Source organism: Tursiops truncatus, chromosome 19 (genome assembly GCF_011762595.2).
Source record: "Tursiops truncatus isolate mTurTru1 chromosome 19, mTurTru1.mat.Y, whole genome shotgun sequence".
Taxonomy (NCBI): Eukaryota; Metazoa; Chordata; class Mammalia; order Artiodactyla; family Delphinidae; genus Tursiops; species Tursiops truncatus.
The window spans coordinates 3,309,317-3,329,231 of record NC_047052.1 but is presented as its reverse complement, the minus strand read 5'-3'; the positions used below and the strand labels follow the sequence as shown (position 1 = coordinate 3,329,231).

Below are 19,915 nucleotides of genomic sequence, written 5' to 3'. Positions count from 1 at the left end.
ACCTCCTGTGCGGTCGGGCGCGGGGTGGGGTCCTCCTCGATCCCGTGGTGCTCCGCGGCGCGGCCTCGCTCTCTTCCGGTCGTGAGTACCCGGGGCGTAGAGGGCGGTCGTTGGCTGGCAAGGTGAGCAGCGGCTGGCCGGCGGCAGGTGAGGCGGCCGGCGACCGGTCTGCATCGCGAGGCTGGTGAGGGTCGGGCGCAGGGAGCCGCCGGGCCTGCGTGCGCGCCGCGCGGCGCCAGCAGGAACCGGCGCTGGGCCTCCGGTCCCGGTGACATTGAGGCCGGCCGGCGGGGGCTCCGGACTCCGGAGCTGCCCGGTGGCGGTCTCTGTGCCTCCCAGAAGCATCGGCCGGTCCTTGCCTGCGCTGCCGCGGCCGCGGGCTGGCTTCGGCTCTGACCTTGGAGCGTCCGCTGGCCGCGGGCGCGCACCCTAGGGCAGGTCGCTTTCCGGGCTCCCGGCCACCCCTTCAGACGGTGCTGCGCCACTGCCCCGGGTGTAACGGGGTCAGGGGCAGGCGTTCGGCGTCCGCCCACGCGCGGGCCAGGCAGGTGGAGAAAACAAGGGAAACGGGAACGAGTTCAGCCCTGATTGTCATGCTTCTGCCCGTAATGGGTATTTTCTGAATGCGTTTGGCATCCTTTTCGTCATCGGTGGGGTCCCCTGAAACGTCCAGTTTTAAGGGAGGGGGAGGTAGGGGAGCTAGGCATGATTCAGTGAAGGCCCAGGTGAGAAGGGGGTCATCCAGGTCATTCGTTGTCCTGTAGGGTTTGGAAGTGGCCCAGGGCCCTGTTTGCAGCCTTTCTCCCGGGTTTCCCCTTCCTGTCTTGTGCACACATTAGGTCTTAAACCAGATAATGAATGCAGTGCGTGCCACCGTCCCTTTGAACTGTTGACTTTTTTTCTCTGAACAGTGGAGCCCATCATAGCACATTCTAGCTTTTCCAGAGTCTCCTTTAAAAATATTTTTCTCTTTGCTTTGTAAGAAAGCTAATGTTTAAAAGACAAAAGCAGAGAAACGATATGCAAAATAACCCCAAAACCCAGTTTTCTCCGAATTGCCTTAAGTGCATACATATGGTGCTTGGTTTATAATGAAGCTCCGTTAAGACGTGCTGACTGCTGAGAAAAAAAAATCTCATCCTTGGTTAGTTTGTGAATTCAGAGTCAGTAATGAAGAAGGGATCAGTTATGTTAGGGGGGAGAAGAAGAGAAAAGAATTGCATTGACTTCCAAAATGCATTGGGGCAAAAAGGAATCATTCCTAATAGGTGTTTACGCTTATTCATAGGGAAGGTACGTTTTTGTCTTTCAGAATGTTGGCTACCAGAGTATTTAGCCTAATTGGCAAGCGAGCAATTTCCACTTCGGTGTGTGTACGGGCACACGGTAAGTGTAACTTTTCTTTTTGCTCTGCTCTGTTTAAGGCCCTGTGCTGGAGTTTCAAACACAGAGGGCTGAGATGGCTAAGATCCTGATCACGCTGTTGAGGAACTTGAGGGGAGGTATAAATATGTTAATGGGGCATACTTCTAGATTAGAGAGTTATTTATGAATCATATTGAATTCTGGTCTGAGTCTTTGCTTAGACTGGTATTTTCCCCCTTTTCCTTCCCTTCCCATATTTTCAGGTTCAAGTTCCACCCCTTTTAAGAGATCCCCACTATACCTGACTTTAACACTCTCTCCCTCCGACAAAACTCCCAGCCACTTACCTTGAACACGGTTTACATTATTGGGACAATGGAAGGGAAGGAGCTTGGAGTTCTTCGCCTGAACTGGGTTCAATCTCATTTCTACCTTGGACTAGTTACTCAAGTTTAGGAATCTGTTTTCTCACCTGAAATATATGTAAACAGCTTAGTGCAGTGCCTGGCACATAGCGAGGTTAGTTTTGCATTTATCAAGCATCTTCTTTGTACTTGTTACTGTTAGGCACTTAGAATAAAAGAATATGAGATATGAAATCATTCCCCAAGGATGTTTGCAGTCTGGAGAGGGAAGATACATGAAAGCAGTGTTTCAGTAAGAGATGGACCCTGAGGAGGAACATTTAGCCTGGCCTCTGGGGTACAGGGGAGGCTTCTAGAGGAGAGGCCTTGCTCTGCTGAAGGGCTAGTAGGTTTAACCTCACAGCATTCCAGTCGGAGGGAGAACAAGCAGAAGGAGGAAATGCAAGTCAGCATGGCAGGTTGTGTTACTGAGGGGTCGAGGGCAAGGCTTGAGTGGTGGGTGATAAAGTCAGAGAGCAAGGCTTATGTATCCGGGGGCTCAAAAGCTGTTGCCTGAGTTGCTTTGTGTGTGAATTTTTCCTTAAAATTGTGTCCTTTAATTGGCAGTACTGTTGTCTTACGTTTCTCTATATTGCTGGTATTGCTCAGGGTAACACGATGGACATAGACTCTAAAACAGATCATATTAGTAAGAGTATTATTGAAATATGTGATTTAAATGACTAGGTAATGAAAAATTAGTTGTTTAGTTAATACACGCAGAAAGAAGCACTCCTTCACTAAAAGCCTGGCAAGTCACGTAGGACAGAAATTACATTTTGTTTCCATTTTGGTTTTGCTAATGTATTTCCTTAGCTTTTAGTTTGTTTGCTTAGTTTAGTTGGTAGTATAATTTACAGAAAGGAAAATTTATCTTTTCTAGGTGTTACGTTTCTATGGATTTAGGTACACTCACACAGTTGTGTAACAATGACCTCTGTCAGGACATACAATACTTCCGTCACCCCCAGGAGTTCTTTCATGTCCCTTTGGTCGTTCGGATCTTCTGTAAGAAGTCAGCTCAAACCTCCCTCGGTGGCACTGGCCGTGACTTATTCTTAGGGTATTGCGTTAGGCAGAGGAGGTCGGATCTAGTCAGTCCCTTCTTGAAGCCCCTGCTGGCTTCTTGTGCCTGGAGTACGAACAGCGCCCAGCCTCTCTGGTCTCGTCATGTCAGACCCAGAGCGGCAGAGAGCAGCCCACACCAGCCCTTCCTGTGGGCTCAGGCTCCCAGCCCGCACGGGCGTTCTGTTCCCCAGATGCCCCGCGTGGGCCCGTCGTGCCTCAGCTCCACAGGTGTGGACGGTTGCTTCTTTCGAATCATCACCCTCCGTGCAGGTGTTATTTTAGAACAGCCTTTCCTGACCACCTGTCCTGCCTTACCTTGCTTTGTGCTTCCTTAGAGACTGTGGATTTGGGGTAGTTAGAGTGTCGTCTGCTTCTAGAGCGCCAGCTTTGGAGGCCAGGGACCTTACCGGGCTTGTTCATTGCCGCGTCTCCAGCACACGGTAGGCAGGTGGAGAGAACTGCAGTCCATTAGACAAGTCTCGTCCTTTAATTTTAGAGTTTTAGTTGTACAAGTCGCACACGAATACATGAACCGGTTCTCCACATAAAATAGCACAGTCTGGAGCGCCATTGGTAGCCCTTGTGGGAAGTTCGGATATTTGTGTGGTGACACGTCTGATTGAGAGGGGAGCTTAGATTCACCAGATTGCCTCAGCAGAGGCTCCCCAAAATCCATCCAATTTGAGGATACACATGCTAAAACATGCACTAGAATGCAACGTCTTTGCTTTTCTCTCTTTAACAGGAATGCTTGGTGTGTGAACCTTTACGTGTCTGTGCTCTGCACTCCCCTCCCCGCCCCCACTTACTGGGGACCAGGCCCAAACTGCTGAAGGGCCCTTGGCAGCCCTGAGAGCACGGATTGGCCATTCTTGTTCTAGAAAGTGCAATTTCATGCTTAGAGTGCTTGAAGGTTATGAGCATTTACGTCTTTATAACAGCTTTATTGAGATGGAATTTACATAACACATTCCCCCACTAAAGGGTGCACTTGAGTCGTTTTTTAGTTCATTCACTGAGTTGCGCCATTATCACGCAGTCAATTGTAGAACATTCTCATGACCCCGGTTAACATCTATTTTTAATAACTCATGTGTAACCTGAGTGCTTTGTACTCCACTCATCATTTTGAGAGTTTTTAAATTGGAAGGTAATTCTGGCCATTTTCATCTCACATCCTTTTGGGATAAGGTCGGGTATAAATATGTAAGTACGCTAGGCATTTGCAAGTCACAGATACGCACCTAGAGAAACTTTACTGCTTTAAGACTCAAGGTTTTATTTCACTACTGTTAACGTGTTTGGGAGATTTTAATCATTGGGACTAAGCTAAATAGAGGTGAAGCATTTTTGCAGGACTTCATACCTCTAAATCAGTTTGGAACACAACATTTTCTTGCAGATGTAGGGTAGAATTAAACACAGCTTTTTGCAGAGGGAAAACCCTAAATAAAATTGAAGCTATTCCTTTTTTCCCCTGCTGTCTGAACTTTTTTCCTCTCTACTGGAAGAATACATGGGGACACACCCACGTGAAGGCACTAAAATTTCTCACTTTTTGAGCAGAATCCTCATTTTTGTCCTCTCCTCTTTCCACTGATAACAGCTTGGGTTTAACTTGCCAGGGGTTTTGTGTGTTTAGTTACACATACCTGTGAGTATCTACATGTAACTTAGCTTTTTAAAAAGAAAACATAACCCTGATGGTGTTCTGTGACTTGGCGGGTACACAGTTGTCTTTCCATTTTGGGCACATGGATCTCTGTCATTCATTGTACTGTTGTAACTTGTTTCCTGCCATGCATGTACCACTGGTTCCCTTCCTCTGCTTGCCTTTTTCTTTTTTTTCCAGATCTCTCATTTCCCAACATGCTCTGTAGTTTATTGTTTGATTCCCACTTCTAGCACGTTGACACTGGTAGGCAGGAATGTTTGCGTTGTTCACTGATCACCCCAGGTTGGAGCCACGCTTGGCATACAGTAGGTGCTTGGTGAACCGTTGTTGAACAGGCCAAATGGCTCCATGATGGCGTGTTTCTAAGGAGCACAGCTTCTTAGTGCGTCCTTGGTTGGACACAGGTTGTTTGGTACTTTGCTGTAATAAGCAGGGGTGCAGTAACCAGCTTTTCATACATCTTTCTTTCTGAACTTTGAACCTTGTTTCTTTCATGAGTTTTTTGTTTTGTTTTTTTGCGGTACGCGGGCCTCTCACTGCTGTGGCCTCTCCCGTTGCGGAGCACAGGCTCCGGACGCGCAGGCTCAGCGGCCATGGCTCACGGGCCCAGCCGCTCCGCGGCATGTGGGATCTTCCCAGACTGGGGCACGAACCTATGTCCCCTGCATCGGCAGGCGGACTCTCAACCACTGCGCCACCAGGGAAGCCCTTTTCATGAGTTGTATATTGTTTTTGTTCTTCCCTATTAGTTGGAGTCCCTTGCAGAAGGGCCTTCACTTAGTCCGGTCTGCAGTCCAGTCCAGGGAACCTGAGCGCCCCCTCTGAACTCTACATGAACACTGGTCGTTGCTGGAAGTGCCGCCTTGTTAGCGAGGCCCCTGGCAGGTTTTTGTTTTGCTGTGATGAAGAGCGCTGCTGTTACCCATCTGCCAGCCTCACTGTGCCGTCTGGGCCCCTCGGGACAGGCCTGTTCCCTGTTGCACATGACAGTCCTGTGGCTATTTGGAATGGTGGCCACAGCCCCTGGGGTAACTGAAGTTTTCAGGGTGCACATACACGTACTTACTTTGGTGTTTAGAAGCACCGCCCTGTTTGTAACTCTGAACCCATGTGAATTTTCAAATATTTATCCAATGCATGTTTTAGGAAGTGTTGTGAAGAGTGAAGACTATGCTCTCCCGAATTACGTCGACCGGCGTGACTACCCCTTGCCCGATGTGGCCCACGTCAGGAGCCTTTCTGCCAGCCAGAAGGCCTTGAAGGAGAAGGAGAAGGCCTCCTGGAGCAGCCTCTCCATCGATGAGAAAGTGGAATGTGGGTATTGAAGGGAAGCAAGGGCAGCTTGCGTTGGCCGAGAATTCTGGTCCTGGGCTGCTGCCCAGAGCGCAGCGTGCTGGGGAGGGTGGGTTCCTGTGGCTCTGTGGGGCTGTCCAGGGCCCAGGCCCCTTTGTCCAGGCTTGTTGGCTCCAGCGCCCCCGGGGAGGAGCAGGAACAAGGATGCAGGGCTCTGCGGAGGGCTTAGCGTATGAGAGTAGCTTCTCGGGGCCTCCCTGGGTGGGACTGGGTTGGCTGTAAATTATTGATGGAAGATCAGCGAAATTTCGCTGTCAGGTAGGAAAGAGGCATGAAAGTATTATGGGCTTAAACAGACCCTTAAACCTTAATCTAAAGGAGAAGGAATTTCACTGCCTTTTTGTGCCCAGAGTAAACTCCATGACTTCATGCATCTCCTTCCTTCCCCCTTACGTGTGCGTGGGTGCGTCCGGGCCTCAGGCCTGTGTCGTGTTCCTAGCTGTATGTTTGCCGCCCCCGTGTTGTGGGGAGGAGTGATGGAGCCCCGCGCTGCGGAGGGGCTGTCGGTCCCCATGGCTCTCTGCGCCTGCAGCGCTGTCCTTTCTGTCCCCAGTGTACCGCCTCAAGTTCAAGGAGAGCTTCGCAGAAATGAACAGGAGCACAAACGAGTGGAAGACGGTTGTGGGCGCCGCCATGTTCTTCATCGGCTTCACTGGTCTCATCCTCATCTGGGAGAAGCTGTACGGTGAGTGGCGGGGAGAGAAGGGGCCGTGTACCCGGAACGGCTGCATCTTTCGGTGCCCAAGAGTGGGCCATGGGGCCTCCACACAGAATCGGCGCTTCCGTCCTGGGCTCCATCCCCAGCTTGTGTACCGGGTTTGAGAGACTGGCTCGCGTGAACAGAAGTGGTGTAAGCAGAGTCTGCTTTATTCTGAGCGGGCCACACTCGGTCACGAACGGCTTCCTTTGTGCGGCCCGCCACGTATCCAGTAGTGCTTTCTCTGCTCGCCAGTCAGTTGTCAGAAGAAGGAGTAGTGGAGGTTAGCTCAAGGAGAAGGGAACGTTTACGCGTCAAGGGCTGCTTCTGCCGTCGGGGACTGCAGCTCAGTAACCAGAGTTCTGGGTCTTCGGACCTAGCAGTTTCCGCCCGGCCAGCGTTGCGCTGCCTGTGTGCTTGTTCTGGTGCTGCCTGTCCTGCGTTCTCTCTGTCCAGCCGAGCAGGTATCTTCCCGTGCTGAGCAGGTGTGATCCTGTGTTTGTGGCCTGCCTGTGGACGCGGGTCGGTGACAGACCTGTGACCCTCTGCTCTTCCCCCGCGTCACCTTTCGTTCTGTTTGTGCTCTGTGCTTGCCTGTAGACCCATTGTCTGTATCCTGGAGAGAGGACGCTCTGCTTTTAGCTTAAGTATTTTATTGCTTGCTTTTACAAACGAAGGAATAATTTGGAAATACTGAGTTGTCAGTGCCCAGGATTCGAAATCAGTGTGTTCGCCTGTGTGTGGCTGTCAAGTGGCAGATGACTGTGCTGCTCGGGTTGCCAGTGAGATGGGGGAAGGCCTCCCCCGTGTAGCACGTTGGCTTGGAAACGCCTGGTCAGGACAGCGTTGCCTCACGAAGTTGTTTTGGACTGCAGTGTACGGCCCCGTCCCGCACACCTTCGAGGAGGAGTGGGTGGCCAAGCAGACCAAGAGGATGCTCGACATGAAGGTGGCCCCGATCCAGGGCTTCTCAGCCAAGTGGGACTACGACAGGAGCGAGTGGAAGAAATGAGGGCCGCGTTCGCACGCCGGAGCCCCCCGTCACCTCCCTGCAGCTCCGCACGTTTACGGGAGCGTTCCTTCCCAGTACCAGTGCTAATAAACGAGCAGTTTACGTGGCGTCCTCGTGGCTGCTTCTTTGATGATAACTGAAGGAAGTGAAAGCGTCGTTCGAAACACAGTAAGTTTCTCCCAGGTGTCCGTATTAAGTACACTTTGGGTATAAATGAACTGGCAAAAATAAGTTTTATTAGGGAATAGCATATAAAAACTAAAAATATACAGTGCTGTGGCATGGGATGTTTGACAAGAGATTTTTATGAGAGTGAATCCCCATCGCAGTAGCCAGACTGACAGACCTCACCGTGGTCGCTTTTCCCCTGGGACTGTCTCTCCCCTTGAAATTGTGAGTGTTGGTTGGAGTGTGTGACCACGAGATTGGGAAGGGCAGACCGGGTTCTGCGCTCCTGCCTTTTTTTTATCTAAGAAGCAACAGCGAAGCCAGTCGTAGGCCGGGCAGGAGTTAAGGAGCCCTGCCCGAGCCCCCGGCAGGCGTCCTGTGGGGGCTCCTCGGTCTATCCTGTGGTTCTCTCCCCTTGCTCTAACGTCCGTTCCCTTCCCTGGGTCCTGGAGCCCCTGCGTAGGGAAGCAGAACAGATTCCAGAATAGAGCTGGTGCAGAGGGGTCTCCCAGCAGCATCGATGCAGGGGTGGGTCAGGGGGGAGCTGTGACTGGGAAGGGAAGTTGTTCCCTAGAGCTCGACCAGAGGAATGTCACAGGAAGTTGGCCTCAGATAGGCTTGTGAGAGGGCTTGAACCAACCAGTGTAACAGGAGGGGCAGGTGAACTGTAGCCCCTGATTGCAGTATCTCCCGCTGCTCTGGAAATGGCCTTGCTGGTTTGTTCTCAAGGGCCAGCTGCCTCCCCGGGGGGCCGTCTGGGGGGAGAGGAAATGCCGGGAGCTGTGGGGTGCGAGCCTGGCTGTGAGGACCAGTGTGGCTCTGGGTGGCTTGGACCTCCCTCGGGCAGCGCCATTTTCAGCTCCTTGCCAGCGAGGGCTCCTGTGGTGGGGCTGGAGTTCTGACCCTTGAACGATCACTGGTGGGTCCTCTGCCATGGGCCAGGCGCTCACCGTCTCACTCCCCAGAACGACCCCAAGAGGAAGGGGCCCTTCCCGGGTTGGGTGGTGGAGCTGAATGCAGCTAGAGGCCGAGGGCTCTGCCTGAGTGGGAGTCGGGGGTGCTGGAGACTGACCCCCGGACTGCTGCTGCCCCGCAGTGGCTTCACATGGAGTCTCCCTGGGCCTGGGGGCTTCCCCCGGCCACGTCGGAACCACTCTTGCACTTGCTCAGAGGATGGCCTCCTGTACCTCAGCGTCAGCTTCCAAGATGAGACTGTTGTCCTCTTCTGTCTCTCTGTCTTTGTGGGTCTATGCCTTAAAAAAAAAAAAAATCCCTTTACTGCCATTTTCCTGGAAATTGAGGAGGAAACAATGAATGCTCGATCCAGCCCACCATCCTTAAGCTGGAGGTCTACTGAGCACTTATGCATGGTCTGCATGTTGTGAGGGTAACAGTGAACACGACCCTTGGGGCTCACCGTTGGGGCTCCCAGGAGCACCGAGGACGAGTGAAACAACGGACAACGTAATTAGAGGGTTCGAGAGGGCTCAGGGTGGTGATGGAGGGGGGGTTTCAGCTGGGGGTGGGAAAAATTCGAGGTCGGTGGTGGGAGACGTCCCCGAGGAGGTAGCCCTTGAGCTGAGACTTGATGACTCTCGCCCACCCTTGAGCAAAGGCAGGGACGAGGGGGCACGGGTGGAGACAGTCATGCTCGAAGGACCGCGGACGAAGGCCCTGAGGACGGAGCTCACTCGGTTCGAGGACCTGAAAGATGACCCGTGGGGCTGAGACCATGTGAGGGAGGAGGGGAAGGGTGTGGAGAGCATGGGGGCCCAGGAGAGAGGGCAGGCTGAGCTCTCTTGGGGGGTGTGCTCATGTAGCCGCAGACAGGGCACTCACCCTGCCCCTCCCAGGGTATCTGGGGAGACTGTTGTGGTTCCTTGTGTAACATGAAGTTGGGGCAGGACTTGGAGAAACACCAAGAAGGCTGACGGGACAGCCACCAGCTTAGCTCCCCGGAGGCCAGAGGGTCCCTGTCCCCCCCAGGAGTGGAGATTCTTCAGAGTGGGGGGGGGTCCCTGACCAGCCCAGGCTTGGACTCTACCTGGGAGCGTTGCAAGGCCCTGCTGGGCTGCTGGCTCTCACCTGACGCGTGGAGAGCTCCTTGCCGTTTAAAGTGTGTTTCATCCTTTTCTACTCTTCTTATTTTTGCCTGTCAGTCAGCGCTCACCTTGTTACCGGCTGGCAGCTTTCTACCCTGTAGAGCTTAAAAATCATTATGTACAAAGGAACAAGTAACAGCAGACGTATCAAACGCAACCCTAGATGCCAGAAGGCAGTGGAACCATAGTTTCAACTAGAATGATAAAGTCAGCTCAACTATTAAGCAAGAGCGAGGGAAAAAATAAAGATATTCACAGGCGAACATGAGGAGTATTGATTACCAACAGGCCTTTGCTGGCAGAAGTGCTGAAGGACATAATCCAGGAAGGAGAAAACTCGGAAGGAGTGAGCTATAAGAAAGAAGGGGGAGCGAAGGGATTGGAAACCATGAGGGCAAATCCACCCAAACACTGGTTGCCTACGACAATAAAAGTGACCATGACCACTTTGCGGGGGCGCATTCTGGGGAGGTGAAGGCTGTGGTGGCGTACTTTTTGAATTTCTGTGAAACCCCGCATAGAAGTGGTAACTAGAGAGCAAAACCAAAAACCCTGTTGATAATACCAAAAAATGAGGTGAGGAGATATTACTATGAACCGACCCCCGTGATCCCCCGAAGTACAGATGGGTGGGGGCAGATCAAGCACGGCCACAAGCCCTGCACAGTATCCGCTTTGGTGCCAGGGGAAGCAGAGGGAAGCAGGGACAGCTGATGGACCTGAGAGCTGAGACCCCGGGGTAGCCAAGGATTTTGCCAGGGAGGAGGTGTGGTGGGACCAGCTGATGAAGCTGGGAGGGTTGTCCGGTCCAACAACGGGCGAATGCTGGGGGCCCTCAGTAAGGTCCAGGGGGCAGGAGTACTCTCAGTCCTGACACTGACCCTCCTGGGCTGACCTCTGAGACAGGGACCCATACTGCAGAGAAATTGCTGAGAGTGGGATCAGACTGACCAGGGCAGGGATGGCAGGGCTGAAGGAAAGGTGAACCCCAGATATGTGTGGAGGAACTGAAGACAGGCCCCAGATCTCAGAAGGCCAGTTGCCATATTTTTCAACCCCAAATGAAAACAACCTTGTGAAATTAGAAACGTTATCCTGAACCACGCCTCCTTCTAGAGGTTCAGGAAAGCGAACTTCAGCTTCGACAATGGACTAACGTCTGTCCAACATATTTCAATGTCTGGGTCCTGAGACACACAAGGAAACGGAAGCGCGAGCAACGCTCAGGGATAGAAGCAGCCAACAAGAGTGGGGGTTGTTGGCCGGCTCTCCCCCCAGCACGTCAGTGTGTATGTGTTCAGTGGGTCCATGAACTAAGCCGCCGTGGTGGCAGGGATGGAGGCCGTGCAGGCCCCATAACCTAGAGTTCCTTTCCCGGAGGCTGACCTGCCGGCCACGGATGTCGTGTACCTAACCTGCCAATGGCGGAGACCATTGAGAAGCCCCAGCACGGCACCGGTGGACTTCCTTCGTGCATCAGCGGGCTCACTGGTCCCGCTAACCCCTCACCTAGAGGCAGCGGACTTCTGAACACTCGGTGGTGGGCACTTGGGCGATAACACTCTCAGGGAATGGGATTCTATCTTACAGGATGCAGTATATGCCTTTTTTATATCAATTTTGTATTGTGGGAGAATATATGTAGCATGAAATGCACCGTTTTAACCATTTTTAAGTGTGTAGGTCAATGGCATTAGGTACCTTTGCATTGTTGTACAGCCGTCATCGCTCTCCATCTCCAGAACGTCCATCATCCCAAACTGAAAATGCTGTACCTGTTAAACCGTAGCTCCCCATTCTCCCCTCCCCCAGGCCCTGGTAGCTGCTCTTCTCCTCTCTGTATGAATTTGCAGACGCTGTGAACCTCATGTAACTGGAATCATACTGTGTGTGGCCTTGTGTGTATGACTTATTTCACTCAACATAATGACCTCAAGGTTTGTTCATGTTGTAGCATATGTCAGAGTTTCCTCCTTTCTTTTTTAAGGTCGAATAATTTTCCATTGTACGTATACACCTCATTCTCTGTATCCCTTTGTCCTGTGAGGGACATTTGGGTTGTTTTCTTCGGCTGTTGTGAGTAATGCTGGTACGAACATGGGCGTACCAGATTTGTTTGAGTCTCAGCTCTCGCTTCTTTGGGAATATACCTAGAAGTGGGAAGAGCCAGGAAGTAGGTAGCAATGCTTTAACTGTCTGCATGTCGTGAGACCCAAGGGCATTTTCCATCCTCGTCAAGGAGAATGCTAACTTACTTTCCTTTCATACAAAATGATGCTTCTAATCAGGGACCAGTGTGTGGTTCTCTCTTTCTCTTAGACTGAATACATGGGCCAGGGATCCGAGGTGGAAAGGGGAGTGTCTCCTTTCACAGTTACACCTAATAACACATCGACAGGGTCTTTGTTTCCCATTTGTGAACACTCTCTCTGTTGGTGTGGAGGTCTGATTCCTTAGGGAATGAATGAACGCTTCCACCAGGAGACGCCACAGTGGACTCCCGGGAGCTGGAGATTGAGTTCGCCACGACTGGATGGGCTTCTCATGCCGCTGACCAACAGAAAGAGAAGAGGGTTACTCACTCTGTGGGACGTGTGATCCTGAGTATAAATGGGAAATGGGGTTTGTGTTACATAATGGGGCCGAGGAAAGCCACGGCTAGAACCCAGGGGACTCTCCTGGGTGCCTCTTACTTAGATCTTCCAAGTCCAACAGTCAAAGTCAACATAAAACAGTAGTTCACAGTAACAACAAAGAGACAGGACCACCAAGCATTCAGACCCTATTCATGACCTACGTGAATGAAGGTCACTCCAATAGGTGAAGAACCTCAAGCAGCTGAGCCCTGGAGAGGGGCGAAGGAAGCAGAATGGGAGCAGAAGAAGGAAGTTAAGAGTGTTAATTGTGGCTTCGTGACTGTTCAGAAGTCAGGACGGCAGCATCCAGGCGTATTTTCTTCCTTGCTTGTTGGGTGTGCCTGTGTGCGTATTAACTCGTTTTTCTTTTCTGCCTTTCTTCTCCGTATTGTTTTCTACACGTTTGTTGGAGGTTAATTTTACGTTTTAGTCCCTAGGTAACAATATTCAGATGAGACTGTGACTGAATTGAAGGAGCAAGTCACATGGGCCCAGGGATGCCTGCAATGGCTCTTGGGACTCATTTTGGGCTGAGGGTGAGAACATCTTCCTTTGTATGAAGGCCGTTTGCATCTTGTTTGGTGGGGTCGTAGAGTCGTCTGATGCTGTATGGAGGTTCTTAAACGTGCGTGGTCACAGAGTAGCCTAAGAGATGGACAGTGCCCGGTAAGTTACTGTCTTGGCTTCAAACCTACCCTTCCATACTGGCTGATGGATGCTGGGGCCAGGATGCTGCAAACTGCATTTGGGCTTGGCCAGCTGGCATAGCCTCTGCTGCTGGGGGCCCTCAGGGAGCTGGAAGGCTGGAGGAGAAAGGAGCTCTTCCTGTCTGCCCCTGCTTGCTGTCTGCTTCCTGTCTACCCCTGCTTCCTGTCTGCCCCCTGCTTCCTGTCTGCTTCCTGTCTGCTTCCTGTCTGCCCCTGCTGCTTGTCTGCTTCCTGTCTGCCCCTGCCTCCTATCTACCCCTGCTTCTTGTCTGCTTCCTGTCTGCCCCTGTTTCCTGCCTGCTTCCTGTCTACCCCTGCCTCCTATCTACCCCTGCTTCTTGTCTGCTTCCTGTCTGCCCCTGTTTCCTGCCTGCTTCCTGTCTACCCCTGCCTCCTATCTACCCCTGCTTCCTGTCTGCTTCCTGTCTGCCCGTTTCCTGCCTGCCTCCTGTCTACCCCTGCCTCCTATCTACCCCTGCTTCTTGTCTGCTTCCTGTCTGCCCTTCTTGTCTGCTTCCTGTCTGCCTCTGCTTCTTGTCTGCTTCCTATCTGCCCCTGCTTGCTGTCTGCCCCTGTTTCCTGCCTGCCTCCTGTCTACCCCTGCCTCCTGTCTACCCCTGCTTCTTGTCTGCTTCCTGTCTGCCCCGCTTGCTGTCTGCCCCTGCTTCCTGTCTGCTTCCTGTCTGCCCCTGCTTCCTGTCTGCTTCCTGTCTGCCCCTGCTTGCTGTCTGCCCCTGCTTCCTGTCTGCTTCCTGTCTGCTTCCTGTCTGCCCCTGCTTCCTGTCTGCCCCTGCTTCCTGTCTGCTTCCTGTCTGTCCCTGCTCCCTGTCTGCTCCCTGTCTGCTTCCTGTCTGCCCCTGCTCCCTGTCTGCTCCCTGTCTGCTTCCTGTCTGCCCCTGCTCCCTGTCTGCTTCCTGTCTGCCTCCCGTCTGCTTGCTGTCCACTTCTTTTCACTTCCTGTGAGTGTCACCCAGCCTGCTGCTTTATCCCTGCAGTGGCAGTTACTGTCGTAGCAGTAGCTGAGCCCACCTGTCAGTTGTTCCCACGCATGCAGGATCAGCCTAAGCATGTTTCTTGGAGAAGGCCTGGCACAGGTGTGGAGCAGCACGCAGCAAGGCTGGCATGTTGAGGAGTCTCTGCATGGCCTCCCGTGTGGCTCACAGGCCGTCACTTGGGCCTGTGAGAAGCCCAAGGTGTCCCAGTGTGCTCTCTAAAAGGGAGTGTCACCATGGGAGACAGGGCTCATTTTTTTGTGAAAAGAAGTTGAATAAGTTGAACTCTTATTATTTTTTTTAAGTCTTAGGAATCCTTTTCTTTTTAAATAAATTTATTTATTTATTTATTTATTTATTTTTGGCTGTGTTGGGTCATCGTTGCTGCGTGTGCGCTTTCCCTACTTGTAGCGAGCCGGGGCTGGTCTTCGTTGCTGCGTGCGGGCTTCTCATTGCAGTGGCTTCTCTTGTTGTGGAGCACGGGCTCTAGGTGCACAGGCTTCAGTAGTTGTGGCTCATGGGCTTAGTTGCTCCGCAGCATGTGGGATCTTCCCCTACCAGGTATCGAACCTGTGTCCCCTGAATTGGCAAGCAAGTTCTTAACCACTGTGTCACCAGGGAAGTCCTGAACGCTTATTTTTAAAATTTTATTTATTTATTATTATTATTATTTTTGTGGTACGTGGGCCTCTCACTGTTGTGGCCTCTCCCGTTGCGGAGCACAGGCTCCGGACGCGCAGGCTCAGCGGCCATGGCTCACGGGCCCAGCCGCTCCGCGGCATGTGGGATCTTCCCGGACCAGGGCACGAACCCGTGTCCCCTGCATCGGCAGGTGGACTCTCAACCACTGCGCCACCAGGGAAGCCCCTGAACGCTTACTTTTAATTTATCCTTGGTATTGGTATTTGAAGGGGAAAATCTGTAGATAGCTCTGTCTTTTGACAGTGACTCTTAGAGAAACTCTTGAGTTCTTGTAAGTCTTCTCTGTGCTTTGAAAGGCTTCAGAAGTTGATGCCAATATTACCTTACTGTGTCAAATTTCACGTCAGAACTTTAGTTTTTCCCTGAGTGTGATGAGTGACCAGTCCTATTCCCGCAGCTTTCAGACGTGTTAGGTACTGACTTGACCCACTTTCTCTCCAAGTGCTTGGCAGTTTCAATATTCGGAATGAAGTTACATTTTAAAATTATTTTTTGATTCTTCTTTTAACTCTACATTCTTTACCTCCACCCCTAGCTTGATTGATAGATAATTGACGTACATCCCTTTGTAAGTTTAAGGCGGTCAGCCTGCCGGTTTGACTTGCATATGCTGTAAAATGATTACCGCAATAGGTCTAGACAACACTCATCCTCTCATATAGATACAGTAAAAAGAAAAGAAAGAAGAAAAAAGGAAAAAAATCCCTATTGTGATGAGAACTCTTAGTATTTCCTAGTATGTCCTATTTCCTTAGTATTTCGTGGAGCAGTGTTAGCTAGAGTTGTCACGTTGTACATCACATCCCTGGAACTTACTTATCTCACAACTGGACGTTTGCACCTTTTGACCACCTTCCTCCAATCCCCCCTCCCCACACGCACCCCCACTGCCGTTAACCACAAGTCTCATCTCTTTCTATGAGTTTGGATTTTTTTGTTTGTTTTTTGTTTCCTTTTGTTTTTAGATTCCACGTGTAAGTGAGAACATACAGTGTCTTTCTCTGTCCAACTTATTTCACTTAGCATAATGCCTTCAGGGTCCAGTCATGTTGCAGATGGTGGGATTTCTTCATTTTATATGGCTGAGTAGTATTCCATTGTGTACATATATGCACCACAACTTCTATATCTGTTCGTCCATTGATGCACACTTAGGTTATTTTGATATCTTGGCTGCTGTGAACATAAGGGTGCAGGTATCTTTCTGAGTTAGAGTTTTTGGGTTAGAGTTTTCATTTCATTTCTTTCATTTCTTCCCAGAAGTGGAATTCCTGGATCACATGGCAGTTCTGTTTCTGATTTTTTCAGGATCCTCCATACTTCTTGCCATAGTGGCTTCACCAATCTACTTTCCCACCAACAATGCACAAGGGTTCCCTTTTTTCCACATCCTCACTGGCATTTGTTATCTCTTGACTTTAATGATGGCCGTTCTAACAGGGGCGAGGTTGTATTTCACTGTGGTTTTAATTTGGATTTCCCTAATGACTAGTAACGTTGAGCATCTTTTCACGTACCTGCTGGCATCTTGTGTATCTTCTTTGGGAAGATGTCTATTCAGGTCCTTTGCTCATTTGGAGTTTGGCTAACTCCTTTATCACCCCTGAGCAGAAGTTCTGACCCCAAAGTAGGGGCTCACGTGCCTTCTAAAGGGTTGTCTTCAGCTTGCAAGCATCTCAGATGCACAATTGGACCTGCGTCTTGGAGAGTTAGACTTGGTAGTTCATTGGGCCGCATTCTCAATTCTGCACAGTAGAGGGAGAGCTGAGGCCTCAGGCATCCCGTTTGTAGGGTGGGACATCCAGAAAAAAGTACCGACACGGTGAGTGGGGCTTTCTCCTGAGCTTTCTCTAGGGTTGGGGTGCAGAAGCTGAGGTATGGGTGGCACGTTTGTTCACACACCTTCCCCGGCATGCGTCTCTGCTTGTAGCGGTGCTTCACCCACAGGCTGGGCGCTTGCAGGGCAGCTTTGGCCAAACCCATCAAAACCAGGCAGTCGCAGTGATGTCCTCTCCTCCAGCTGCCCTTTCTCTGTCCTCCTGAAGAATCCTCTGGCCCATGGGGAGATCCCGCTGCAGACTTCAGCTCTGCAGGCTGGAAACTTCATTTCACTACCAGGGAGATGCTTTGGTTTGACTTGGTACAGACCCTGAAAGCAAAATGTAATTTACAAGGATGTGATGTAGGCTTACAAGGCCTGGGAGCCAGTTGCTTCTGGCATTGCTGCTCCCTGGGTTAAAGTACATAAGGGCTTTATCTGTGAAGTAGGCTGGCGAGGGGTTAAGTGTACCATCACCAGCTCAGACTGCCTGGGTCCCAGCTCTGGCTTACTGCCCTACGTGCTTTATTTCCTCGTTACAGACATGAGGTTATTCTCCCATTTTACAGATTACGGGATGGCGCACAGAGAGGTTAAGTGACTTGTTTAAAGGCACACAGCCGGTAAAGTCAGAGCTTGGATTTGAATTCCAGTTGGGCTGCACCAGAGACCACTCAGTGCCTGATGTGTTGCTGTTTTCGCTTCAGCATCTGTACAACTCCTGGCACAAAATAGGTGCTCAGTAAATGTTTATTAAATAAACAAACATGTCCAAACCCTAGGAAAGGGTCAACCTCTAAGGGTCTTTTCAAGCGATTTCCTCATCTTTTGCCCTGTAACAGTGATTTCTCCCCAACTCCCCAACCAAATCAAAGTCAGCAACAAAACCAGCTGAACTCAGATGTCCACTGCCCTCCAGCTGACCCGTGACCTCCCGAGCCTTCCCTTCCTAGACCTGCCCTGTGGGCAGCACCTGGTCTTGGGTTGGACGTTTCTTGGGGTCTCATTCCTTCCATAAAACTTAGCTGTGCTATTGTCAGATTCAGGCCAGCGCACCAGCAGGGTTGCATTGTGGATAAGCACGGAAGGCAGGCTTGTCATCCTTGGGGATTACAGACCCTTCGAGAATCTGATGGACGCTCCCACTGCCACTCTCAGAAATGCACGGGGAGGCTCCAGTTATTGCTAATCTGAGGCAGGTCTGAGGTTGACGGTGACCAACCTATCTTAGTTTTCCCAGGATCGTCCATCCCAATTTTAGCGCTAAAGCCCCGCATTCCTGGTGTCGTCATTTACCCGATTAATTCCACCAATTACTGTGGCAGAAAATAGCTCTAACTGTGGAATTTATGTGTTTTATTGACAAAAGCTGAAAACAGGATATTTAGGCGTCCTGACAAAGTCCTTGCAAAAGCAGGGTATAGTCCCCAAACACAGGACGAGTCCATGCAGGCGGCCTACACATCCCTGAACCCCTTGGTCCCCGGACGGCTGACAGTGCTGACCACACAACTGAGGAGTGAGGTTCACTGCCAACGTCCTTCCCAAGGATGCGGAAACCTTTTAAAAGATTAATTAAGTTATTTTTTGGCCGTGCCACACAGCATGTGGGATCTTAGTTCCCCCACCAGGGATTGAACCTGCACCCCCTGCATTGGAAACGTGAGTCTTAACCCCTGGACCGCCAGGGACGTCCCTGGATGCTGAAATCTTTTCGGGAAATTCATGTGATGCAAGTCTTCATCCCAGTGGTGCTCAGCTCAGGCTGCGCTTTGGGATCGCCTGGGTGACTGTGTGAAGGCACTGAGGCGTGGGCCTTATCCTAGGTGTGTCTGCAGGGTCTAAAATCGGCCCCAGGTGATTCAAGTGCAGGTTCAAACCACTGCCTTCATTCCCAAGTTGCCTGGACAACCAGTTGAAAACAGAGACCTCTCTGCCTAACCCAGGGCTGCTGGGCCATGATCTGCGGGGCAGCAAAGCTGGGGTTAACCAGCCCGTGGGTGCTGTTGAGGCCAGGCCGGGGGAGGCTCCACCTCACGCAGAGGAGCCTGTTAACAAAGGGGGGCCCAGGTGCTGAGACAGGCTGTCGGGGGAGGGGTGGGGAGGCCGGGAAATGCGAGGTTCCCGCAGGGACGTAGGAACCCCTTCTGCCAGCAGGCCTTTGCATCTGACATCCTCGCAAGCTGGCTGTCATGTCCCAAATGAACACGAGGTGGCATCCAGCCTCCGTGCTTGTCCTGGAGCCCCCAGAGGCAGGCTCTGCACTAAAAAAAAAATTTTTTTTCTTTTTTTTTTATTTGTGGTACGCGGGCCTCTCACTGTTGTGGCCTCTCCCGTTGCAGAGCACAGGCTCCGGACGCGCAGGCTCAGTGGCCATGGCTCACGAGCCCAGCCGCTCCGCGGCACGTGGGATCCTCCCGGACCGGGGCACGAACCCGCGTCCCCCGCATCGGCAGGCGGACTCTCAACCGCTGCGCCACCAGGGAAGCCCCCCGCCCCCATTTTTTTTTTCCCTTGTCAAGCTTGTCTACTGAATAGTTGGCAGGAGAGTTTGTGCAATCTGGACTGTGGGGCAGTGATCTGAATTGTCCTGCCGCGTACGCGACGTGCCTTCAAAAGTCTTGTATTTGATCGTGAAAATCCACAGAAATTTTGTGTTTTACTCCATGACACTGCTGTGTTTGTTTTAATATAGAAATAATGATTGCCACAAATTCCAAGTAAAATTGCCCCCCAAGGAAGATGCACTGGCTTTTGCAGGCTTCTCGGACCTGCCTCCTGACACGCGCAGGGGAGGGACCGAGATTGACTGTCCCCCCCTTGGTTCATTTTCACGTCAGTGCTAGCGTCCTGCCGCGGGAAGGACAGGACCCCCCCATCCTCGGGGATCAGGTAACGAGCGTGTCATCATCAAATCGCCCTTCAGCTGTTGTCCACCTCCACGCTTTGGAGGATGGATGTTATGTGACAGAACTGAAAACCATCTGAGAGATGGTGTAGGAGACTCACTTCAGAAATGGCAAAATAGAAACTCAGGGCGGCGAGGCAGTGGGGTGGTGCGAGCGGGGAGCCGGGCTCTGATCAGGTTCTGGTCGGCCAGCAGCCGTGGGGAGTGTCCTGCCCTCTTACTGCCTGTTTCCTGGTTGGAAGTGCTGTTACTGGGGAGTTGCGAGGGTTCCTGAGCAAGTTCTGAGACTCTGGCCACCCCGAGTAGC

The 19,915-nt window shown here is 51.6% G+C and overlaps 2 protein-coding genes and 1 non-coding gene across 4 annotated transcripts in view; 2 read left to right on the top strand and 1 right to left on the bottom strand.

The window, feature by feature from the left end:
* Positions 1–6: 6 nt before the first annotated feature.
* Positions 7–7,681, top strand: COX4I1 (cytochrome c oxidase subunit 4I1). 2 transcript variants are annotated; one of them, XM_004310819.4, is made up of 5 exons: positions 7–147; positions 1,313–1,386; positions 5,659–5,826; positions 6,419–6,550; positions 7,438–7,681. In XM_004310819.4, exons 2-5 carry the CDS (start codon positions 1,314–1,316, stop codon positions 7,572–7,574), a joined length of 510 nt encoding a protein of 169 aa, XP_004310867.1. In that variant the 5' UTR covers positions 7–147; position 1,313; the 3' UTR covers positions 7,575–7,681. The 2 variants fall into 2 exon arrangements, with proteins under 2 accessions (XP_004310867.1, XP_019790705.1); XM_019935146.3 differs by having other exon boundaries at positions 47–122.
* Positions 7,618–19,915, top strand: part of IRF8 (interferon regulatory factor 8) — a 93,960-nt gene continuing 81,662 nt past the window's right edge. The window contains exon 1 of the mRNA XM_073796389.1: positions 7,618–7,742. The gene's annotated coding sequence lies outside the window, so the exon portion shown is untranslated. The remainder of the gene's footprint in view (positions 7,743–19,915) is intronic.
* Positions 11,987–12,117, bottom strand: LOC117309304 (U6atac minor spliceosomal RNA). Its single transcript, XR_004523591.1, has one exon. It is a non-coding gene; the product is annotated as a U6atac minor spliceosomal RNA (small nuclear RNA).

What these genes read in the sequence shown, in the direction of transcription:
- COX4I1 (XM_004310819.4), top strand. Translation starts at nt 1,314, where the DNA reads ATGTTGGCTACCAGAGTATTTAGCCTAATTGGCAAGCGAGCAATTTCC. An exon ending in GGTGTGTGTACGGGCACACG is followed by an intron (nt 1,387 to 5,658) that starts GTAAGTGTAACT and finishes TGCATGTTTTAG; the next exon opens with GAAGTGTTGTGAAGAGTGAA. An exon ending in CATCGATGAGAAAGTGGAAT is followed by an intron (nt 5,827 to 6,418) that starts GTGGGTATTGAA and finishes TTCTGTCCCCAG; the next exon opens with TGTACCGCCTCAAGTTCAAG.